The following is a 24,843-nucleotide window of genomic DNA, read 5'->3' as shown; positions in this document are numbered from 1 at the left end:
AACAATGGGCTCAAATATAGCGACGACTGTAAGGATGGTGCAGGACTGGGCAGTGTTTCATTCTGTTGTGCACGGGGTCACTATGAATTGGAACAAACTCAATGGCACTTAACAACAACAACAACTGAACGGTTGTTCTTCAAATTATTTTCATAATTAAGAAAATTCTACAGAAGTAATTTCCTAGTATGTCATAACATCAGAATCACCACAGTTACCTGGGAACTCATATGAACTTTATAGAGCTGGTCCTTCTGCCAAGTGTTGCCTCCATTTTCTGCTAACATTGGTACATCTGGAATGTCATTTTTCACTTGAAATATCATGTGCTCAAATCTTGCTGAAGATTCCATTGGTTCAATTCCATAGGTAATATTTTCAAACTGAAGGAATCCCCTGTATATTCAGAAGGCAATAATTATAAAAATTCTGCAAATGATCACATCAAAGCTCTAAGCCGAAATGTGAGAAATAAGGAACCATAGTAACTGGCAGATTTTAAACCCACTTTCTTTTCCAATTTCTTCTTTGCAGTCCGCTACTGCTTACGGGGTGACCACATCTGCCTCGTTTTGTTTGCGTCATCAAGAACTATAGTGAAAAGTGTTTTATAATTTCTGGATAATAATCTCATTCATTCAGAATATATTTGTTGAGGCCTAGTATCTGCTATGTTGGGGCTTAGTATTTGCTGTGTACTAAGATATCTGTTTAGAATTTTGAGAATAAAGTTCCTTTTTTTACAAAGCTTAGTTAGAATAAGGGAAAACAGATATATACAGTGGATATCCAAAGAGGTTGATATCCATGAAAATCACATTCGAAGAGAGCCAATTTTCTGATTGACATGTAAATTCTGGAAATCAGGCAACCAAAACATAACAAAAAAGTCAGGGAGAGCCTTTTTTCTCTGCTCTAGTTCTTTCTTCCTCTTATAAATTTATCACCCTCCAATGACAAAAATCACTTATCTCTGCCCCTTACTTCTGGGAGACCTTCTAATTAGTTGTTTCTATGTCTGGTACTAAGTATCCCTAAGGTGAGAGTATATTATTGGTACTTATCATATGTAAGTTATTAATGCCAGTTACCGAAACGAATTGAAATAACAGACAGAGGATGCAACAATATGTTTAAGGAGATGTTTTAAAGCTGCCTTTCCTAAAACGATTCCTTTCTGCACAGTTATTGGAAATACTTCCAGGCAAGATTACTTGTAGTGATTTCATTGGAATGGTCACGTAGGTCCAGGTACTCATACTAATATAAACAGAAGTAAGCCCATCATAAAGAAAACTTTCAGAATTGATTTTCCCTTAAAACTTCCCAGATTTGTAAGTGTCTGCCAGTCACTAAGTTTCAGTTTAAAGCATATCCTAAATTTTTCATCTATGTATATCGCCTAAGACACTATGACCTGAGTCCAGAACAGATGCTGAGTGTCACAACTGAATTTGGAAAATCTGCAACATATCCTTGGTAATGGCAATGCATCTGAAAAACAGTATAGAAAGTAGAAAGGCAAATAAAGAAATTCTTTATGAATAAAAAATGTATTGTCAAACATTGCAGGGGACTCAAAACATTAAAGTCATTGACAATAAAAAGATTGTGAATCATACAGAATTATTAACACAGATTTTTCAGGGCAAAAAAAAAAGATTTTTAACAGTTTTTATTATTCTGTGTCACCTAGGTGCCTACAAGTATTCTCTTGTAACTGAGTTTCATCTCTGTCACATGTCATTTCTATGTACAACAATCAACCTGAAATAGTAGCCAGAGTTATATGGAATAAAATATTTGTATTCAAGAGTCAACATGGAACCAATATATCCCAATGTTAGTGGTATGTCCTCTTCAATAGAGAAACATATGGTAATAAATGTCTAAGACATCAGAGTCTTACCTTTAAATATGAAGACTCAGAACGCAAAGAGCCAGTTTCATTATACGTATAAACCAAAAAGTTCTGGGGTAAGAATGACCTAAGAAAAACAAAAATAAAAAATGTTTGAGTTATGAATTCAACGTGAAGTAAACATTAAAAATAATAAAAGCAAATGTGTAGAATTTATATGATAAAATATTTTAATTGAATTATTTTAGTGCAGCATAACAGTTAAAATTCATAGAAATAGTGTATGAGGGAGTTCAGGCTTTCTCAACACTGAAACAGACCGTGACTTCTCTATGATCATGTATCTGTGTGTGTGGCTGTGTATGTCTTCATTTAACAAATATTTACTAAGTGTCTACTATGTAACAGGACCTCTTCTAGGTGCTGGGATAGGACAGTAAACAAAACAGATGAAAATCCTGGTGTTCAGGACAGTCAGGGTCATATACTGTTAGCAGGATGGATGATGATAAACAAGGTGGAGTTGCTGGAGGCTGGTTGTAAAATTTAGGTAGGATGGCATGCCAAGGCTCACTGAGCTGATGATTAAAGATCAAAAAACAAGTCACATGGATTTGTATACAAAGGTGTTCTAGGCAGAAGCAGGAGAAAATGGAAAGACCATGAGACAGAAATGTGTGTTGTGTATACAAGGAACAACTAGAGGCAGTTGCCTGGAGTGAAGCGAATAAGAGAGAAAGAAGACATGCTCCGTGGTGGTACAAATGTTTAACATGCTCAGCAGCTAACTGAAAGGTTGGCAGTTCAAGTATACCCAGAGGCTCCTTGGAAGAAAGGCCTGGAAATCTACTCCCAAAAAAATCAGCATTGAAAACCCGATGGAGAATAGTTCTACTCCGAAACACATGGAGTTGCCATGAGTTGAAGTCAACCTGACAGTAACTGGATTTCGGTTTTAATAAGAGAGAGGGTCACAAAGCTGTTGGAGGGTTTTGAACAAATAAATGACAGGATCAGACCAGTATTTTAATAGTATTAGGCAGAATGCTGTGTTGAGAATAATCTGTAGGGGCAAATCCGAAAAAGCAGGGAGACCAGTTAGAAGGCTATTGCAGTCATCCAGACAAGAGATGATGGTGGTTTGAACTAGAATAATAGTAGTGGTGGAGGTCCTATCCTGCCATATTTTGAACATGGAATTTAATAACCCCTTGGGTATGAGGTAAAACAAAAGATGCCAAGGATAACTCCAAGCTTTTTGTTCTGAGAAACTGAAAGAATGGAGTTGGCACTGGAGAGATGATCAGAAGTTAATTTTGGACGTGTTAAGTATGAGAATTCTAGTTAGTACCTCCAAGGGGAAGTATCAGATAATTAATCAGATAAATGATTATGGAGTTCATTGGAAAGGTACAAAGTAGAGATATATATTTGGCATAATCAACACATAGACAATCTTTTATGCCACAAGACGGATAAGATAACTAGGTGACGAGTGTAGCTAGAAAAAACAGATGGGACCCAAAGACAGCACAACAGAGTAATCTAAGTTTCAAATATTGGAGAGATGAGAAAGAATCAGGAAAGAAGACTGAGAAGGGGCAACCACAATGGTAAGAATTAAGCCAGGAGTGTGTGGCATCTTGGAAGCCAAATGAAGAAATTATTTTAGGGAAGGGGGAATGATCAGCTGTGCCAAAAGACGTTAATAGGTTAAGAAAATTCAAGACTAATAAATAACCACAGCATTTAGAAGCAAAGTTCATTGATGATCTTATCAAAAGACATTTTTAGTGGAGTTGTCAAGGGGACAAGATGAGTTTAATTAGCATGAATTAAGTGAGTAGAGTAATGAATTAAGTGAGAATAATTTTCTCCAGCCTGATTAAACTACAAGGATGTAGGCAGACAAGAGGCAGTTGGCTATAAATATGTATTTTCAAAGATGCAGACAGAGAAAAGGCAGTTTGATTACACTTGTATGAAGTGTTGAGAAAATAAAAATTTGAAGACAGAAGTAAAATTGTTGCCTGGGGCTGTGGGTAGGAATATGGATTAACTGTAAATTGGGCATGAGAGATGTTATTTGAGGAATAAGAATATTCTAGAACTGATTTATGGTTGATAATTGCAACACTGCATAGTTGTTAAAATTATTGTATACTTGAAATGGGTCAATTTTATGATATTTAAAACATACCAAATAAAGTTGTTAAAAACATAAATGCTATGGCATTAACATACCCATAAAAAGCATACTACCTGTTGAATTTCCTACCAATCACAGCTTAGTGCATAACTATGCTTGATTTCACATCATACATACCTAATATATAACTTGCAGTTCCTGGAATCAATGGCTTATGCTCAGTAGGAAGTTTACATATATGCAGCTTATTTTTTTTTTTTTTAAATATTTTATTGTACTTCAGGTGAAGGCTTACAGAACAGATAGTTTCTCATGTAACAGTAACACACATGCTGTTTTATGACATTGGTTAACAACCCCACAACATTTTAACCCTCTAAATTCTCACCTTTTTTTTTTTTTTTTTTTTTTGGTGAAAATACACATAGCCAAAGATACGCCATTTCAAAAATTTTTTTTTACATACACATTTAAGTGACATTGACTACGCTCTTCTAATTGTGCTGTTATTCTCACTTAAGATGAAGGCTTACAGGACAAAATAGTCTCCCATTTAACAGTTACTACAAATGTTGCCCTATGACAATGGTTAACAATCTCACAACACATCAACAATATCCTTACTCTACTTTGTGTTCCCTATCATCAGCTTCCTACTCCCCTTCTGCCTTCTGGGCCTTGTCACTGGACTCCTGTACCTCGTTACTCTCATGGTTTTACTGGGCTGTCCACTCGCAGGCTGAACAGTGAACCTTGAAGGTAACTTCACCACTGAGCTAAAAGGGTGTCTGGGGGCCATACTCTCGGGGTTTCTCCAGTCTCCTTTAGGCCAGTAAATCTGGTCTTTTTTTTTTTTTTTTTTGTGAGTTAGAATTATGCTCTACATCCTTCTCCAGCTCTGTCCAGAACCCTCTGTTGTGATCCTGGTCAGAGCAGTCAGCAGTGGTAGCCGGGCACCATCTAGCTGTATTGGACTCAGTCCGGTGAAGGTCTTGGTAGCTGTGGACAATTAGTCCTTTGGACTAATCTTTTCGTTGTATCCTGTTCTCTTCATTCTCCCTTGCTCCCGAAGAGATGAGACCAGTGGAGTATCTTAGATGGCCGCTCACAGGCTTTTAAGACCCCAGACACTACTCACCAAGGTAGAATGTAGAGCATTATCTTTATAAGTAGTATCATGCCAATTGAGCTAGATGTTCCCTGAGACCATGGTCCCCAGAGCCCTCCGTCCAGCAACTCAGTCCCTTGGGGATGCAGCTTATTTTTTAATTACAAAATAACAAGCTGGAAAATTAAAATGCAGGTGTCTCATGAATCTTGCAGTCAACACCTTATGAATCCTAAATTAAAAATGGATTGATAAAATCTATCTATATCATACTGCATTTCTGAATTTAAATCATGAACAAAACTTTTAAAAAATAAAATCTAAGCTTTAAGGGAAAATTGTATCTTACTGTTTTTTGAGATGCAGAGTGTATGGTTTCCCATCAATTGTAATGATATAAATCACCTAAAATAAAATAAATCAATAAAGATGCTTTAGTCAATCAGGAATATGTAAATAAAATATTTTTTATCCAGTTTAAAAAAACACACACTCAGTCCATTAAAAAAGCACGAACATAGTCTTCAGTATTTATTATTCTAAATAAAAAGAATTTATTATTATTATTCTAATTAATCCAGGACCAGTGTGATGAATTTAATGTATAGGGATAGTTGTTTTTTTTAAAGGACAAAATAAAGACAATATTTTGAAAAAAAAATAGTTTTAGCATGCTGGAAACTATATATTATTTGCTTCTGTTAGGAAAACATATACTTTTTCTAGTTGAGATGAATGAGACATGGTGGTAGGCTTACATTCCACACTGAATATAATAAAACAATAACAAATTTATAAATACATACACATAAACTCCCCTCCATACTTAGAGCCGCTTTGCAACACTCAGCACATACAACTAGTGAAGAAAAAGGACATGAAAATTTGACAGTAGACAAGAAGCCAGCAAGGAATGCCACAACATCAGATATAAGAATTCTAACATATCAAGGATCGACTAAAAACAATGCTCAACATTTTAAGATGGTGATATCCAGGAACAGGAGGTGACTCTGTGCAAGCTTACAGGTTGACTAACTGGACAATCTCAACAAACGCAGACAAACATCCATCCCAGCAAATCCACAATTTGATTTCAAGATAAGTCAATTTCAAGAAAGATCTCTGCTTTTAAGAGGAACAGGGTCTGAGAGCATGGGAGAGAGACACAAGGCAATGCTGCTATGACTGGAAAAATCCAGAAAGTACAGCTGCCTAATAACTGAGACCTGAGGTAAATCTTGTTCCTGCCATGTCCCTTGACAACACTGTAAGCTACCACAGCAGATCACATACATTACCCCAAACTGAATGCAAAATAGAGGAATCATAAAGTCTGAGAGACTCTCTCAACTACAATAGCAAACAAAAATAAAAATATTTAATTCCTGAGTAACATCTACACTATGAAGGGAAGATAATAAATTCAGTAAATGAAATAAATTATTCCTGAAGAAATAGCATGTGTATAAGTAAAACAGACCATTAAAATAAGTATGTAAATAAATAAGTATAAAACTTCTAATAAGTATATTTAATATCCCTAAAAAACTAAGAGTGGATATTATACCCCAGGATCAACGATTAGGTGTCATAGAGGACAATTTCTAAAAATATGTAACAATTAGTGCTTAGCACATGCCCATCTTTTTCCTAAGCACTTCACATTTTTAAAAACATTTTTAAACCTCACAACAATCATATTTTTAATTCTGTGAAAAAGCGATTAAGTAAATCTCCCAGATGACACATCTGATAAGAGTTAGAGTTGATCAGAGAACCCATGGGCTTTACCGCTAGATTATCTGATAACATGTAAAGAGTAGCAGATAGTTCTCATTGAAAAGAACAGATAATTATGGAACTGAACCAATTATAGACAGAAGAAATGAAAATGTGGTTGTTTGTTTTTAAGTATATTATTATTCTGACTTATGAGGCATGAATTAGTGAGGTTGAAGGTCAAAGCTAAGATAATTTTCAGAACCAAATTCAAAGTGATTTAAAAAACGGAACATTTCCAAGAATAAATAAACAGAGAAGCATTTTCAGAACTTTCAACATCAGCTAATAAGCATTTAAGTAGGCTAAATAAAAATAATAAAGAGGAAGCAACAAAAAACATTATTCCAAATTTGCCAAGAAATGAAGACATTCTCATTTTATGTGCTTACCATAGATCATGTCAGAATATTAAAAAAAAAAAAAACACAAAACAAAAAACAGTATTGAACGACCTAGATTAGCCCTCAAAATTCTGAGAAAGGAGAACAAATTTGGAGGCATCACATTACTCAGTTTTAAGGTTTTCTATAAAGCAACCATAAACAAGACAAAAAATAGCAAAAAAAAAAAAAAAAAGACACATTGATTAATGGGACAGAAAAAAAGAGCTTAGAAATAGACCCATATAAATATAATCAACTGATTTTTTTTGAAAGGTACCAAGAAAATTCAATGGAGAAAGATAGTTTTTTCAAGTGGTGTTGGAAAAATTGGACGTATATGCAAAAAAACCAACCAAACAAAAGCAACAGCAACTCAGCACAGACCTCACATCTGACACAAGCATTAATTCAAGAGAACCTATAGATCTAAAACAAAAGGCCAAACTGTAAAACCTCTGGACTAAAACAGAAAGCTTGCATGAAGTTGGGATTGGTGATGAGTTTCTGGATATGACAGCAAAAGCACAATTCATAAAAAATTTAATAAGTTGGACTTACTAACAGCATAATCATCCAACAGCATCTAATCAACATATGCAGAACACCCCACACATCATAAAAATAGACTTTCTTTTCAAGTGACCTCAGAAAATATCCCAAAATAGACCATATCCTGGGATATAAAACAAACTGTAACAAATTAAAACTAATTTAAATTATCCTGAGTGGATGTACCTCCCCAATATGGTAACGTGCCCAGAGACACATCCCAACGCCTTTGTTACAACTATAGGAGGAACAAACAGTAAAACAGCCATAACAAGAATATAGAAACACAAATGTAAAACTCTGAATGCAACCTAAAACTAAAAGTAATAAGCTGTGATCTGCAGGAAGAACAGGCAGCCTGGAAGGTAGGAAGCTCTGTTTTCTTTTCTCTGACACCCAGAAAATCTGCTGGACCAAACCCTACAGTGATGAAGCCAACATATGAATGAGAGGCAGCTTCTGAAGACAGATGGACAAAGAACAGTAAAATGCAATTAGTGGGCTGAGCTCCCTAAGAAGAGGAGAGAGTGGCAGTAAGGCATTGGTTGTTGATCTACTGCATCTGAGACTTTGTATCAGCAGGAAAGCAGCCAGTCCCCACCCACATTTCAGAGGAGCTGGAGTCTCCTGAATGGGAGGGAGATAGCCCCAAAGACAGGCAGCCAGGCAAAGGCAAAATGCAATTAGTAGACTGCGCCCCCTAAAAGCAGGAGAGTAGCAGTAAGGCTTAGCTTTCACTGATGACCCACTGAATCAGAGTCCTCATGTCAGCAGGAAAGCAGACAGTGGAATAGAGAAATCTTGGGACTAAAATGGAAAAGCCGCTTTCACCTCATCCTCACTCAATGCAAGTTGAAGGAAGAAAAAGGGGTAGCTCATAATGATTGCAAACCACATTAAACAAAAGAGACCCATTAAGTGGTTTAGCTGTAAACAAAAGAGAGGATTCTGGATCTGCTTTCAGAGACTTGAAGCACTCAGAATAAAAAAGGGAAAGAAGGCTGGAGGTATACCTCCAAAGCAAAAGGCACATGCTATGTGAAATGATATTATGATCTACCTAGGGGCTTTGAAATCACATTGGAGACATATCAATAAAGGAAAAGGGAAAGTTGCAAGTATCCCAGCTCTTGAATGTACAGGAGCTAAAGTGAATGGAAGAAATGAAGTAAAAGACTGAACAAAAGATTTCGAAGGGCAACTTCAGATATCTGCAAAGACCTGGAGTTAGCAAATCAAAAGAAAAGATAATACTTGGCATTTCTCAAGCCAAAGGGACTGAAGAAAAAAAAAAAAAATCAAGCCTCAAGTTGTAATATTGGAGAATTCTATGAGCAAAATATTAAATGATGCAGGAAGTATCAAAGGAAGACGGAAGGAATACACAGAGTCACTATACCAAAAAGAATTGGTCAATGTTCAACCGTTTCAGGAGGCAGAATATGATCAAGAATCAGTGGTATTGAAGGAAGAAGTCCAAGCTGCAATGCAGGCATTGGCAAAAGCAGTGATCCAGGAATTGATGAAATATCAGTTGAGATGTTTCTACAAATGGATGGGCAATGCTGGAAGCGCTCATTCAATCTACACCAAAAAATTTGGAAGACTGCTACCGGGCCAACCGACTGGAAGAGATCCATATTTGTGCCCATTCCAAAGAAAGGTGATCCAACAGAATGCAGAAATTATTGAACAATATCATTAATATCACACACAAATAAAATTTTCCTGAAGATAATTAAAAAATTATTGCAGCTGTACATTGACAGGGAACTCTCAGAAATTCAAGGTGGATTCAGAAGAGGATGTGGAACAAGGCATATCATTGCTGATGTCTGATGGATATTGGCTGAAAGTACAGAATACCAGAAAGATATTTACCTGTGTTTTATTGTTTGTACAAAGGCATTCAACTGTGTGGATCATAACGAATTATGGATAACACTGAAAAGAATGGAAATTCCAGAAGACTTAATTGTGCTTATGAGGAACCTGTACATAGACCAAGAGGTAGTTGTTCAAACAGAACAAAGGGAAAGGATGTGGTTTAAAATCAGGAAAGGTATATGTCAGGGTTATATTCCTTTCACCTTACTTATTCAATCTGTATGCTGAACAAATAATCAGAGAAGCTGCACTATATGAAAAAGAATGGGGCATCAGGATTAACATCCTGTGATATGCAGATGACACAACTTTGCTGAAAGGAAAGAGGACTTGAAGCACTTACTGATGAAGGTAAAAAACTACAGCCTTCAGTATGGATTACACTTCAACACAAAGAAAACAAAAGTCCTCACAACTGGAGCAATAAGCAACATTATGATAAATGGAGAAAAGATTGAACTTGTCAAAAATTTCATTTTACTTGGATCTACAATCAATGCCCACGGAAGTAGGCATTAAGAAATCAAACAAAGTATTGCATTGGGCAAATCTGCTGTAAAATACCTCTTTAAAGAGTTAAAAAGCAAAGATGTCCCTTTGAGGACTAAGGTGTGCCTGACCCAAGCCATGGTACTTTCAATCGCCTCATATGCATGTGAAAGCTGGACAATGAATACGAAAGACCAAAGAAGTATTGATGCCTTTGAATGGTGGTGTTGGCGAAGAATATTGCATATAGCATGGACTGCCAGAAGAACAGACAAATCTGTCTTGGAAGAAGTATAGCCAGAATGCTGCTTAGAATTTAGGATGGTGAGACTTCTCTCATGTACTTTGGACATGTTATCAGGAGGGGCCAGTCCCTGGAGAAGGACATCATGCTTGGTAGAGGCTCAGTGAAAAAGAGGAAGAACCTCAACGAGATGGATTGATACAGTGGCTTCAACAATGGGCTCAAGCATAGCAAAGATTGTAAGATGGTGCAGGACAGGGCAGTGTTTCTTTCTATTGTACATGAGGTCTCTATGAGTGGTAACCAACTCGAGGGCACCTAATAACAACATATATATGTGTGTGTGTGTGTGTGTATGTGTGTGTGTATGTGTGTATGTATATATTGTGTGTGTATATATATATATAAATATATATATACTTGTGTGTCTGTGTGTATATATATATATATGTGTGTGTGTGTGTGTATATATATATATATATATCTGTGTGTGTGTGTGTGTGTGTGTGTGTATATATATATATATATTTGAGTCGATTCTGACTCACAGTGACCCTATAAGACAGAGTAGAACTGCCTCATAGGGTTTCTAAGGAGCAGCTGGTAGATTCGAACTGCCCACCTTTTGGTTAGCAGCTGTAGCTCTTAACCACTGCACCAAAAGAGCTCCATATATACCACGGTAAGTCAAAAAGTATTGCTACAAAATCACAGAAACCTTTATTACACAAAAAATATCACATGTGAAGCTCTTATTTCTCAACATACCCCCCATCTAGGTCTATACACTTCTGAAGGCAGTGTTTCCATCTGTCTAACCCTTCCCCAAAGAATTCTGCAATCTTCGATTTACACTACTTCAAAAGAACTGTTTTGGCATCCTTGAGGAACTCAAATAGTGTTCCTTTTAAATGTTCTTTGACTTTGGAGAACAAAAAGATGTCTACAGGGATTGTAGGGCGGATAGGGTAAGGTTTCCAAATGAATTTTCCTAGGACAGCCCTTGCTACCCTTGAAGAATGAGCAGGTACATTGTCATGATGGAAAAAACTCCTTGTCACAACTTGCCTGACCTTTTTCTCACCAGTGCGGTCTTCAATTTTCTTAAAACAAGCCCCTGTGATCATCCTGTGTCCTTCAAGAAAATCTATCAAGATTACTTCTTGGGAATTCCCCAAAATAGTCATCATAACCTTCTGAGTGGTCTTCCCTCTCTTGGCTTGTCTTTGAGGTCTTCCTGACCCTCCGTAAAATGCTTGATACATCTAAAAACTGTTGTTTTATGTGGGGCAGCATTCCCATAAACTTGTTGCAAAACTTCAGTGATTTGGGAAGATGTCCACTTCAGTTTTGTTAAAAATTTGATATTAGCCCTGACCTTAATATCATTTCCCTCGATGGCACAAAAAAAATCCTTTTTTGTGAAGACACCCTAACGAGACTAAGGCAAGTATATTACTGAGAGAACTTGTCTGCAGCCATCCATTGATCACAGAGATATTGTAAACACATTTTGTTTGGAATAAAACCATGAGTGTATGAACTGGAACCCCAGTAGCAATACTTTTTGACTTACCCTAGTATATATGTTTTTGTTAGGTGCTTTCAGCCAAGATCCATGTGACATCAGCAATGACATCCCTCATGCCACATCCTCTTCTGAATCCAGCTTGAATTTCTGGCAGTTTTGTGTCAATGCACTGCTGCAACCATTTTTGAATTACCTTCAGCAGAATTTTACTTGAGTATGATATTCATGATATTGCTTGATAATTTCCACATTCCTCTGGGTCACCTTTCTTTGGAATGGGCACTGGATCTTTTCCAGTCAGTTGGCCAGGTAGCTGTCTTCCAAATTTCTTGGCATAGGTGAGTGAGTTCTTCCAGCATGTCATCTGTTTGTTGAAACATCTCAGTTGGTATTCCGTCAAAAAAAAAATCAGAAATATGTATATTCCACTTGTCTCCTGCAGACATTTATGTTCCAACACTTGCCACAGGGTGTTGACTTAATTAGAGTCTAATATGATCTGGTATAAATGAATCACATAAGAGATGACAACAAGTAAACCAGCCCCAGACATGAAGGAGCTGGCTTGGAACTATCAGCTAAACCTTGGTGTTCTCCTGTTGAACGTAAGAACTTTCATAGAACATAAACATCACACAGGGCCACTGTGTGACAATTATGGATTAGCACAAAAATAAGACTACTTCATAATCACTCCTGAACACAAACAAAATATAAGCATTTTACAGTCCTGAAAATATGACCAAATATCTCCCTTATCAGGTTAATAAGAGTAGCTGCTGCTTATTTACCAAATACAGCTTTAGCATTTGTCTCGTGTTCCTTTCTCCTAGATAAGATTTATTATGATACACAAGCACAGAATTATCTCTATTTCCCAACAGCATCCAAACCAGAGCAAAGGCCTGTTTGCTTAAAACCTCCTTAAAATCCCTTAGCACAAGCCCAAATCTTATAAGTCTTTTCTAATACCCACTTAGCGAGATGTCGCATGGCTTCCCGTGGTATGTGTTCTCCCTGGCTGCAAAGAATAATAAACTCAACTTGTTCAATTACAGGCGTGTTCACAATGGTCTTTGGCAGGAAAGCATTGACAAGGGAAAATAAACCCACTCCAGTTGATGTCACCTCTCCCCAGTGAGAAGTTGCTTCCCAGTGTCATACCAATAATGGCACTATGCTTCCTCAGATATACTTAGAAAGTTAGTGTTTGAAACTTTCTACATACAAAAAAGAAAGAAAAAAAATTCTGTTGCCATTGAGTTTATTCTGACTCACAGTGACCCTATAGGACAGAGTAGAGCTGCCCCACAGGGTTTCCAAGTAGAGGAGCAGCTGGTAGATTTAAACTGCCTACCTTTTTGTTAGCAGCCAAGCTCTTAACCACTGCACCACCAGAGCTTAAATGTTCAGGTCATTGCTTTACTGGAATATGTGATTATCACAATTAACATGACTGACCATAAGCCTATTAAAAAGAAACTCTATAGATGTCTAAAAAAAAAAAGGTCTTGAGTAATAAGGGATAAGAGATTAAAGGAAGAGAACAAGAGGTATAAAGCGAGGTCCACTCTAAGAAAAAGGAGCCCTCATGGCTCAGTGGTTAAGCAGGGGGCTGTTAACCTAAAGGTCAATGGTTCAAACCTACCAGCTGCTCCACGGGAGAAAGATGGCGGCAGTCTGCTTCCATAAAGATTACAGCCTTGGAAACCCTATGGGGGCAGTTCTATTCTGTCCTATATGGTCGCTATAAGTCAGAATCAACTCAACGGCAGTGGGTACTGGGTATGCTAAGAAATAAAAGGAGAATATTAACAGCACCCTATCACAGGAAAATATGACTTCAAGGATACTTAAGGATTTTGTATCAATACCACAAATGTCCACAACTACTGAAGAAGTATATACTGTAGTTAAAACATTTCATCTTTTGAGACATAGTTGCTATATGCTTTGTGACACGCAGTGAGCAATTATAGAAGTTTAAAATGATTAGGTAATGAGAATGTACAACTGTAAATCAGAAAAAAATACAAAAAAATACTTTTGTAAAGAATTTTCCAGCAAAAGGTTTGTAAAGAACTGGAATTATAAGTTAAAGATTAGACTATGTTCTGACACTCATAGCTTTGGTACTTTAAATTTTAAGCTTCTTTCTTAAGAAAAAAATGTATCTCAGAAAGTTGATGAGAGAACTAAATGAGATTAGTCTATGAAAGTACTTTATGACCTCCATAAAGAAAGTTATTTTATTGTGATTTCCAAATACAATCTCACATATACTTTATGTTTATTATAATTGTTCAGTAGTAAAACACAATCATGTTGGATTTCACTATTGTGTGCCAATATAAAGTTAACTGATGTTTAATTATTTTAACTTACTATCATTTTTAAAATTTCTTCTCCAGCCTGAAAAGTATTTTCCCACTGTTTTGACCATATGGAAATCTTAATCCCTGTATTGTGACTTCTGAGATAACGTAAAATATTACAACTATGCTAACTTTGAAGTATTTCGATAAAGAAAATACTCAAACCAAAGCCCTAATGACTTTTCCATAGAGTGATTATGAATTATCTTCAACTTCTTTCTCCGGTTAATTATTTTACTGTAGTCTTTTTCTACATAATCAGACCAAATGTGATATTTTTCTATCTCCTTTTCCATTCTTCATTTCTGACTTTGGTCAATTACTTCTACCAAGTCTGATACTTCTTTTTTTTTTTTCTTTTTTAAAATTTTATTTATTTTGTTGTTGTTGTTGAGAATATACACAGCAAAACACACACCAGTTCAACAGTTTCTACATGTACCAATCAGTGACATTGATTACATTCTTCGAGTCGAGCAACCATTCTCACCTTCCTTTTCTGAGTTGTTCATCCATAATCTGGTAAAACATTATTTTTAAAATTCTTACATAGCATTCATAGAGCATTAGCATAAGTAGCTAATAATATACTTAACTAACATATTTAACTAAATGGCTATCAGTGGACATTTAGGTTATTTCCAATTTGGGGCTATTCTGAGTAACATCTTTATACCTAAATCTTTGAACATATCTCTGAAGTAGCTTAGGACATGTGCCAAGAAATAGAACTCCTGGGCCAAAGTCTGTGAGAAACTGTAAGGCTCTTGCTACATATTGCCATTGCCTTCCAGCAGCACAGGCAAATATGCCTCTTCTCACACCTCTGCCACAACTGAGCATTAGCGTTTAAAGAATAACTGCCCATTTGCTAGACAAAAGTGGTAGTATTTAAACTTGTGGATTTTTTTTAATTACTAATAAGCTTTTCATGTTTATCAGCCATTTGTATTTCTTTATTTTGAACTGTCTGTTCATGTCCTTTGCCCGTATTTCTGTTGAAGGAGTTCAATTTTTTCTTGACTTGTTAGAATCCTTGCTGTATATATATTGCAAATATCGTACTGAGTCTGTCATTTGCCTTTTAATCCTATTTATGGTAGTTTCTTGACATATAGTTCTTCATTTTTTTTTTTAATATTTTATTGTACTTCAGGTGAAGGCTTACAGAACAAATAGTTTCTCCAAGTCTGATACTTCTGATTCACATCTTGAAGGTCTAAATTTTACTCAAGACCAATTTGTCTTGTCATTTAGTGAACTCTAACTAATTTTTATAATATTCAGTCTGGAACATTGTTACACTTATTTCATATTGACTTTTTTTTCCTACCAGTATGATTGCTTAAATGTGTTTATTTCTTAAAATTGTCAGCAAGTATGTAAGAGAACATGGAGAGAAGGGGAGGGGAAAGGGAGGAAGAAGAGTCAAGATGTGGGAAAGGATCAAAAGATGCAATCAAAATATATTGCTTTGCAACTGAGCAAATTAGCGTGATCTGACAACAAAAAGAAAGATAAATCTTTAGAAACGACTCAGCCTTAACATTTTAAATTACTAAAAAAAAAAAAAATTCTTTGTCAATTACATGTGTCCCTGAATCTTCACTCTCTTTTGACCGTATCTTCCGTGGAACTGTGACGTGCAAGATTATTTCTTCAGAATCTGCAATAAAAAAATGTTTTGGGTTTTTGTTTGTTTTTGTTTTGTGAAAAAACTATTTGTGTCAAGCATGGATTCATAACCCTTAGTCCATGGGTGGAATCCTGCTTTTATCAAAATCTCTGAAAACTATAAATAAACTTATTTATTTATATATGCCCACCTTCCTTTCTGGTCCACTGCTTTCATTAGATTTTCTACGGTACATTGAAAATACCTGAAATCTAAAAAACAAAGAAACAAGCAAAAAACTGGTATTACATTTCTACAAGACCATTCTGTTTGTTTTCGGAACCACGTCGGGGCCTGTTTTCCCCCAGAACTCAGGAGTGAATTGGGCTCCTCAGTACACGCCCATCTAAATCCTCTAGCCCCGGGAGTGATACGGTCCAGGAAGACGTGTTAAGATGACCAGTCCGACCCTGGGACCTGATGCTGAGAGCAGACTCATCCCCTAACAACCTAGGTTCACCTGGCTTGTCCCCGGTGGGGCACGGATGAAGGCGCCCGTAGGGGTTCGGGGAAAGGGGGGGCACCGGCATCTCAGGGCTACAGGAAATTGTTCGCCTGAAAGATCCCAGCCGTTCTCTGAGGCAAAAGGAGAAGGAAAGTGAGGTCCTCGTGGACCTACCTAGGCTGGCGTGTATCCTTCCAAGCTCGGCGATCAGTACAAGGAGAAGGAACATGACCAGACCGCAGGGAGCACGGCCGTTGGGGCAGTTCTGAGGCTCGCGGGCTGAGGACGGTTGTTAAAACTTAGTAGCTGGGTGGCGTCCACAGGGCAGAGAGAGGAAATTCCAGACACAAACATACACACCTGCACGAAACTTGTTTATTGCGACAAGATTTAAATTTTTTAAACCTTTCTGTAGTGGCATTGAGGCAAATAAACATGATTTGTCTTTGTTGGGCTGACTTCTAGTGCAGTTCTTGGTAATATCCTTTCTCCACGTCAGAGTTTTCTCTATGTTTTATTCCCTGTAGTGGAGAAAAATAGAAATGTTGACTGTTATTACTAAAAACTTCCAACTTAAATCATGCCACGGATGGCTTAATAATTATCTTTGAAACTAAGGAAAAATTAGAAAATTAAACTTGATTCTGGATAATGGAATCAAAAAACACTTTTCTTCAACTATTGTACAATACTATTTCTACAATAGTAGATTACAGTCAGTTGAGGAAAGGGAAGGATGTTTTGTTATCATTCTCAGTGAGAAACTGTAGAGATAGGAAGGGCAATAAGAGAAATGAAGACAGGAAAACCACACACAGCTGTAGTAGGGTAGGAATGCCTCTTCCAACTTCCTGGCAAATATTTCAAACTGCACATGTCCAAAATCTAACTCACCTATCACACTTCTCACCCAAACTTTCTTTTACCCCTGTACACCCTACTACAAGGATAAATGTGTCAGAAGTTGCAAAAATAAACTCTGGTTAAGTCTCAAAACTTGGACCTGCTACATAATGGTACAGTTAGAAAAAGTCTTCTGGAAAATTATTAAAATAAGGCAGGTTGATGATCTACTCTGACACATATGAGGTCACCATGAGCTGGAAAGAACTTGATGACTTTTTTTTTTTTTAAATGATCGTGGTGGCCCAAAATGAGGATGAATGAAAGTTGTGGTAGAATCAATTTCCAGTTGGATGGATATTATGTGTGGAATAGAACAACTAGTTGGGAATGATAAGCCAGTCACAGGAACTAATTTGGATTAAGGAGTCATTACCAAATTGGGTAAATCCAGCAACAGTTGGGGAAATAAAAGTAATTATACATTTGGATTGGGATGGAGATGGCAAATTTAGTTTCGGTAAGTTGAATTTAAGATAAAAAAGGCAAATTCAAGCAAATATACCAAGTGAGTAACAGATAATATATAACAAGTTTTTCTTTAGTCTGAAGGAATTGTAAGAAATCTGAGGAGGGATGCCAAATATGTGTGTGTGTGTGTGTACATAAACTCTACTTTTCTTGCTTAAAAGGAAGTTTCTCTCCCCGGATTTCCTCTTTTTACCCATTCTCACAGTGTCATCATGGCGTAGAACAGACTTGAAAGTTTGGACTGGCCAGACTGTCACATGAGAAACAACTGTCTACCTATTTTTGGTTCTGCATTCTTTGTATCTTTGTTACAGAGGCTTAGCAGTTACCATGAAGTGGTAACTGAACAGGCGAGAGAGTGGTGGTGGGAAGTTTCCCTTCAGAAAAAACACCTACAAATGAGGCATTTAAAATTATTTGAGCTCGAGGGTAAAGAAAGTTTTATTTGTTGGGATTCAACATTCCAAGACCTTTGTAATTCTAAACATAGTGTTAGTTATCAACTGAAGGCCAAAGGCGGGGAAAGTTGGTTATAGTAGCAGTCGGCTTCAATAGGGCATTGTTGAATGCCTCACTGTTTCTCTTCACTCTCATTGATGGGCTGTTGTTATTGTTAGTTGCCATCCAGTCAATTCTACCTCTTGGTAAACCCATTAGTGCAGACTAGAACTGTGCTCCACAGGATTTGCAAGGCTGTGATGTTTGGGAAGCAGATCACCAGGCCTGTCTTCCGAGGCTCCTCTAGGTTGGTTTGAACCACCAACCTTTTGGCTAGTTGAGCACTTAAATGTTTGTGCCACACAGGAACTTGTCAAATACAAACTACTAATGCCAAGTATGGAGGCTTGGTGGTGCAGTGGTTAAGAGCTATGGTTGCTAACCAAAAGATTGGGAGTTTAAATCCACCAGCCACTCCTTAGAAACGCTATGGGGCAGTTCTACTCTGTCCTGTAGGTCTGCTATGAGTCAGAATCGACTCGATGGCAACAAGTTTTTTTCTTTTTTTTTTTTTTAATGCCAAGTATAAGGAGCCCTGGTTTCTCAGTGGTTAAAGCAATCGTCTGCTAACAGAAACGTCGGTGGTTTGAGACTACCAGTGGCTCCTCAGGAGAAAGATGTGGCAGTCTGCTTCTGTAGAGATTTACAGCCTTGGAAACCCTAGGGAGTCGCTATGAGTCAGAATCACCTCGATGGCAGTGGGCTTGTTTGTTTTTAATGCCAAGTATACTTGTTTCTTTCTCCCTATAAATTAATGTGTTGAATAATATGCTTGGTTCTCTTTAATACCAAAACTTACAAAGAGCTATGTTCCTTCATGAGATAAATTGTTTGAAACATCTAGTTCAGTGTTGTGATGGTTAATTTTATGTGTCTACTTGGATAGGCTATGGTGCCCAGTTGTTTGGTTAAAAACTAGTCTCGTGTTGTTGTTAGGTGCCATTTAGTCAGCTCTGACTCATATCGACCTCATGTTCAACAGAACAAAATGCTGTCCAGTCCTGCACTGTCCTCACAATTGTTGCTATGTTTGAGCCCATTGTTGCAGCCACTGTTGTCAATCCCTCTTGTTGAGGGTCTTCCTCTTTTTCGCTGACCCTCTACTTTACCAAGCATGACATCCTTCTCCAGCAATTGGTCCTACCTAATGACATGTCCAAGTGAGAGAAGTCTCCCCATCCTCACTTTTAAGGGGCATTCTGACTGTATTTCCTCCAAGATTGAGCTGCTTGTTCTTCTGGCAGTCCATAGTATATTCAATATTCTTTGCCAACACAACAATTCGAATGTGTCACTTCTTTTTTGGTCTTCTTTTTAATTGTCCAACTTTCACATGCATATGAGGTGATCGAAAAGACCATGGCTTGTGTCAGGCTTACCCTAGTAATCAAAATGACATCTTCATTTTTTAAGATTTTAAAGAGGTCCTTTGCTGCAGATTTTCCCAATGCAATGTGTCATTTAATTTCTTGACTGCTGCTTCCATGGGTGTTGATTGTTGATCCAAGTAGAATGAAATCCTTGACAACTTCAATTTCTCCATTATTTATAATGATGTTGTGAGGATTTTCGTTCTCTTTGTGTTCAGGATTAATCCATACTGAAGGCTATAGTTTTTGATCTTCATTATAAAGTGCTTCAAATCATCTTCCTTTTGGCAAGCAAAGTTAAGTCATCTACATATCGCAGATTGTTAATGGATCTTCCTCCAATCCTGATGCTGTGTTCTTCTTCATATAGTACAGCTTTCTGGATTATTTGCTCAGCATACAGATTGCATAAATAAGGTGAAAGGATATAACCCTGCTGCACATGTTTTCTAATTTTAAACCAGATGCTGTTACGAAGTAGTTACATGTAATTAAATTAGTTGGCCTTATATAAAGTAGATTACCCTCAATAATTTAGGTGGGCCTCATTAGATCATTTGAAGGCCTTAAGAGCAAAAAGGGAGTTTTCCCTAGGGAATATGCTGCCTGAAGATTATAGACATCTTTCCAGAAGTTCTGCACTGTTCTCTACCTGTGGATTATGGAACAGAAGACTGAAGGAATCTCCAGCCTGTTTCCTGATCTACAGATTGTGGGCTTGCCAGCCCCATAATCCCATGAGTTAATTTCTTAAAATGAGTATCTATCCATCTATCTATCTATCTATCTATCCACCTATCTATCTATCTATATCTATCTATCTATATCTAGCTATCTATCTATCTATATCTAGCTATCTATATCTTTTAGGCTCTGCTTTTCTAGAAAACCCTAAGACAAGTGTTTTGCACATAGAGGACATTACTGGAAAATATGAAAAAAACTGGATAAATCATTATTTTTTCATACTTGAAAATCATATTTTTTAAATATCCAAATTTTTTAATTTATCCAATGAGTTAGAATAATTAATACAGTTATGGTTAATTCTAAAATATTAAGTATCTTTAAATCAGAAGTAAAAACTCAACCAGAATCTAACAGCTCTAACCAAACTTCTTTATATATAAAACTATTTAAATGTGAAGATAATTCAATGTGAGATGTATGTCTTCTAATTCATTCTAGGAAAGTGTAATAGTATTGCATTGTGACTTAAATTTGCATGTCTTTGATGATTCAAGAAGTTAACTGTCTTTTCATATGATTGTTCTCTAGTGGATATATTCATTTGTGATGTATTTACTTGGAAGAAAGAAGCAAGCTACCATGAATTCTAAAGCTGCATGGATATGAACTCAGTCAACAACCTTAATGAGCCTGGAAGTGGACCCTGCCCCAGCCTAGCTTCTAGGTGAGAGCCCATCCCTGGCAGTGACATTAACTGTAATCTTGTAGTCTTGCACATCCCCTAGTTAAGCTGTGCTTATGCTGCTGACTCACAGAAACTATGAGATATTCAATGTGTGTGTGTTTTTTTTTTAAAGCTGCTAAATTTGTGTTAATTTGTTATGTAACAAAGAAAACTAATACAGTGGCGGTGGGGAATAACCATACAGTACAGAAACCACGCAACTACTACTTTAGCCAGGTAATTAACATAATCCTTGATAAATCATGTTGATAGTATGTACCTTTAATATGATGTGATGAAAATAACCTTTCAGAGTCAAATTTATAGTCTGTGCTTAGGAATGATAAGGAAACATCAAATCCCTGCTATCTTGATGCTCTTCCCTCTGGTGGGTTTGGCTTTCGTACTCTTTGTTGCACCTGGGGTTTGGATAAATAAGAACGCTACTTTTTTTGCATGCCCTCAGTTCTTAAAGGGTTAAATTTGGTATAAAATGGACTAACGTTCTTAAAGTAGGCAGCTTTCTTAAAATTTAGACATTATTTTTATTTTTATTTTAGATCCAAGTCAGAAGATAGTACACAAGCATCTACCAGCAGGTAATCAAATAAGGAAGTATTTTTTATAAATAAGTATACGTTGAAAACTAAGAATGAACAAGGTAATTCACAAATAATTGCTCAATATTTTTTGAGTAGCCACAATTGATAAAATACTGCATCAAAACCAATGTATTAATATTTGCCATTCTAGGAATAACTGAGTATTAATTAGATCAATCTTTTTTCTCATTTGATTAAATTTTATTTGATTGCCTACTCTTGTGATATGTAGGATGAAACTAGTTAAACCTAGTAAGAGACAAGGTATGTGTAATTGGTTCATGAAACTGACTCATAATCAGAACATTTTTGCATCTTTTATGTGGAAATACACAAAGGAAAATATTACGTCTTTCTTTGGATTACACTTCACACTCACAAATTCAGTATAAGCCCTCATGAACAACTTAGGAGGAGTCTACTTAAGAGGCAGTATCATTAACACACTAAAAGTTACATTTCCCACAGCTCCTCGGCATCCCGTAGTTGTGTTAACAAGGATTCTCAGAATTTTTAAGTTTCTAATTCCCCACACTCCACACCTGTGGCTTTGTGATCCTTTAGAAGTCATCAGATATTTATTGCTCTGCTCACCTTTCTTTCTCCTTGTAAAGGTTTTCTTTTCTTAGATTGTCTAACATTTTTCCTTAAAGTGTCCTTTTTTGGTTAAATTCAATCTACTGCTATTCCAGAATATCTTCTATAACTACAGGTTAAGCTTTCTGGGCTACACCACAATGTTATATATAGTTTATATTCTCCATGATGAAGTCACCACCTCCATTAAGAATTGTTTTTAGAATGATCTTTACGTAACCTGTTGCTATCGAGTCAATTCTGACTCATAGCGACCCTATAGGACACAGTAGAACTTCCCCACAGGGTTTCTAAGGCTGTAATCTTTACAGAAGCTGACTGTTACATCTTTCTCTCAAAGAGTAGCTGGTAGGTTTGAACCATTGACCTTTGGGTTAGCAGCCTAGCATTTAACCACTGCACCACCAGGACCTCCTTTATCTTTATCTAGTCACCCTTTTATAGACATTAGTTACTTTTGCCAAACTAAGGATGAGAAAAAAGTTTGTCTACTCTGTCACTGTTACCAAGGGAGTTATGATATCTTGCTCAAACACTGCAGTTTTTGTAACCTTTTGCTCACCTAGAAGCATTGCTCTTCCTATGCATGCAAAATTGCTTGAGGGTAATGGCCATGGTTATTTTACACACCAATCTATACTCAGTATTGAGCAGAATTCTTGCTTTATGGTAAATGCTGAATAAATACTTGTTTAATGACTGAATGATTACACTTGAACTTCACACACACACACACACACACACACACACACACACAAACACACGTTATTCACATAATCAGTCTCTTCTAGAAATAGTATTCAAACTGATTGAGGGATAGGTGTCCCTGGGTGGTGCAAATGGTTAAGCGCTTGACTGTTAGCCGAAAGTTTGGTATTTTGAACCCACCTACAGGTGCCTTGGAAGACAGGCCTGGAGATCTGCTTCCTAAAGGTCACAGCCTTGAAAAGTCAATGGAGCAGTTCTACTCTGCACATGTGTGGTCACTAATGAGTCAAAACTAATTCAATGGCAATGTAACAACAATATATTGAGGGACAGATGAAGGCATCACCCATAGGACAATATAAATTGCATTTGAAGAGTATAATTTGGAATTTTAACCTATTAGTCTAGGTTGTGGAGCAGTAGTTAAGAGCTCGGCTACTAACCAAAAGGTCAGCAGTTTGAATCCACTAGCCGCTCCTTGGGAATCCTATAGGGCAGTTCTACTCTGTCCTACAGGGTTGCTGTGAGTTGGAATCGACTGAGTGGCAGCGGGTCTGGTTTGGTTAGTCTAGGTTGTGGTTAGCATGCACCAGAGAAGCATTCTTTGTTTATTCGTTCATTTAAATTTAATAAGGTGGCCAGATATAGTTGCTGTGCTTTACTGTTACAGCACTCATTATATTTTCCTTAATTTGTTGTTAAAAAATGTTTTTAAGTATTTTCTTTCCTGGTGGAAGGGTAGTGGGAAATGTTACTCCTTGGGCCAAAGCAAAGGAAAAAAAAGCCAGAAATCCAATGGATTATACATAGCAGTAAACTCACAAGTCTAGATAGACAAATTCCTTTATTGGTTTGTGGGAGAACTAACCATATTAAATAGAGACTGTTTTCATGGTCAGAGTAGTAGGGAGAATCTACTGAAAGTTGTGAAGATATAAAATAGCAAAGGCAGGGAAAGGATGGGAAGGGTAAAATGCTGCCAGTCTTCTTATCACTGAATTATCTCACTAGTTTTACAATCTATATTTTCTTCTCTGCCAAAAATTCTCTGTTAATTAACTTTGCTTAATTTGTCTTCAGTTCATTCTTTTTTCTATCCCATTCATTTGGTTGGGCGATTATAAATATGGAATCTGTGGATATAAAAATGGAAACGAGGCCTCAAATTATGATTTTGATTTTTGTTTATAATTAGTATAAAATAGAAATTTGGCAAATATTGCCTTTTACTACAACTCTGAAGTGAAATTATGAAGAAATTATCACAAAAATAAATATAGCAAAGCTTTGATAGATTGTATTGTATCAGACTAAAAGCATTTCTTTTTTTATTTAGATCTACATCACAGGGAAGCACTAAAACATATACCAGTAGGTAAGCAAATTAGAAAGAGTTTCTTAAAATAAATATAAGTTTGAAATTAAAGTGAAGAAATTCATTATCCACAATTAATTGCTAAATATCGTTTGGGCAGACAAATTGGCACATGACTGACCCAAAAAAACCTATTCTTGTTGCCGTGAGTCAGAATTGACTCAAAGGCAACAACAACAACGGTCTTGTTACTAAGGAGTATTTAAGTCAACATGTTTGTTTTTCTGTTTCGCAAATGTTTATTCCAAACTTGCTTTTGTGGATAAAACAGAATTGAAGAGTTGAATCTAATAAGGGAGAAGATGTGTAAATTATTTATAAAAACAAACTCATAATCAGGGCCATATTAACCACTAGGCACTATAAGTACAATGCTTAAAACCTATGTTTTCAGGAACCAAAAAAAAAAAAAAAAAGACCATTT

At 36.6% G+C, this 24,843-nt stretch overlaps 1 protein-coding gene across 1 annotated transcript in view; it reads right to left on the bottom strand.

Moving 5' to 3' along the window:
• Nucleotides 1–24,843, bottom strand: part of ADAM18 (ADAM metallopeptidase domain 18) — a 125,489-nt gene that overhangs the window by 90,057 nt on the left and 10,589 nt on the right. Inside the window, exons 2-6 of the mRNA XM_004382137.1 lie at nt 16,188–16,248; nt 5,468–5,523; nt 1,910–1,988; nt 1,418–1,494; nt 219–396 (exon numbers count right to left, since the gene is read on the bottom strand). Coding sequence (XP_004382194.1) covers nt 219–396; nt 1,418–1,494; nt 1,910–1,988; nt 5,468–5,523; nt 16,188–16,248 — 451 coding nt within the window. The remainder of the gene's footprint in view (nt 1–218; nt 397–1,417; nt 1,495–1,909; nt 1,989–5,467; nt 5,524–16,187; nt 16,249–24,843) is intronic.

Source organism: Trichechus manatus, unplaced genomic scaffold, assembly GCF_000243295.1.
Source record: "Trichechus manatus latirostris isolate Lorelei unplaced genomic scaffold, TriManLat1.0 scaffold00090, whole genome shotgun sequence".
Lineage (NCBI taxonomy): Eukaryota > Metazoa > Chordata > Mammalia > Sirenia > Trichechidae > Trichechus > Trichechus manatus.
The sequence above is the reverse complement of the archived record's forward strand: the minus strand, read 5'-3'. Positions and strand labels throughout refer to the sequence as shown.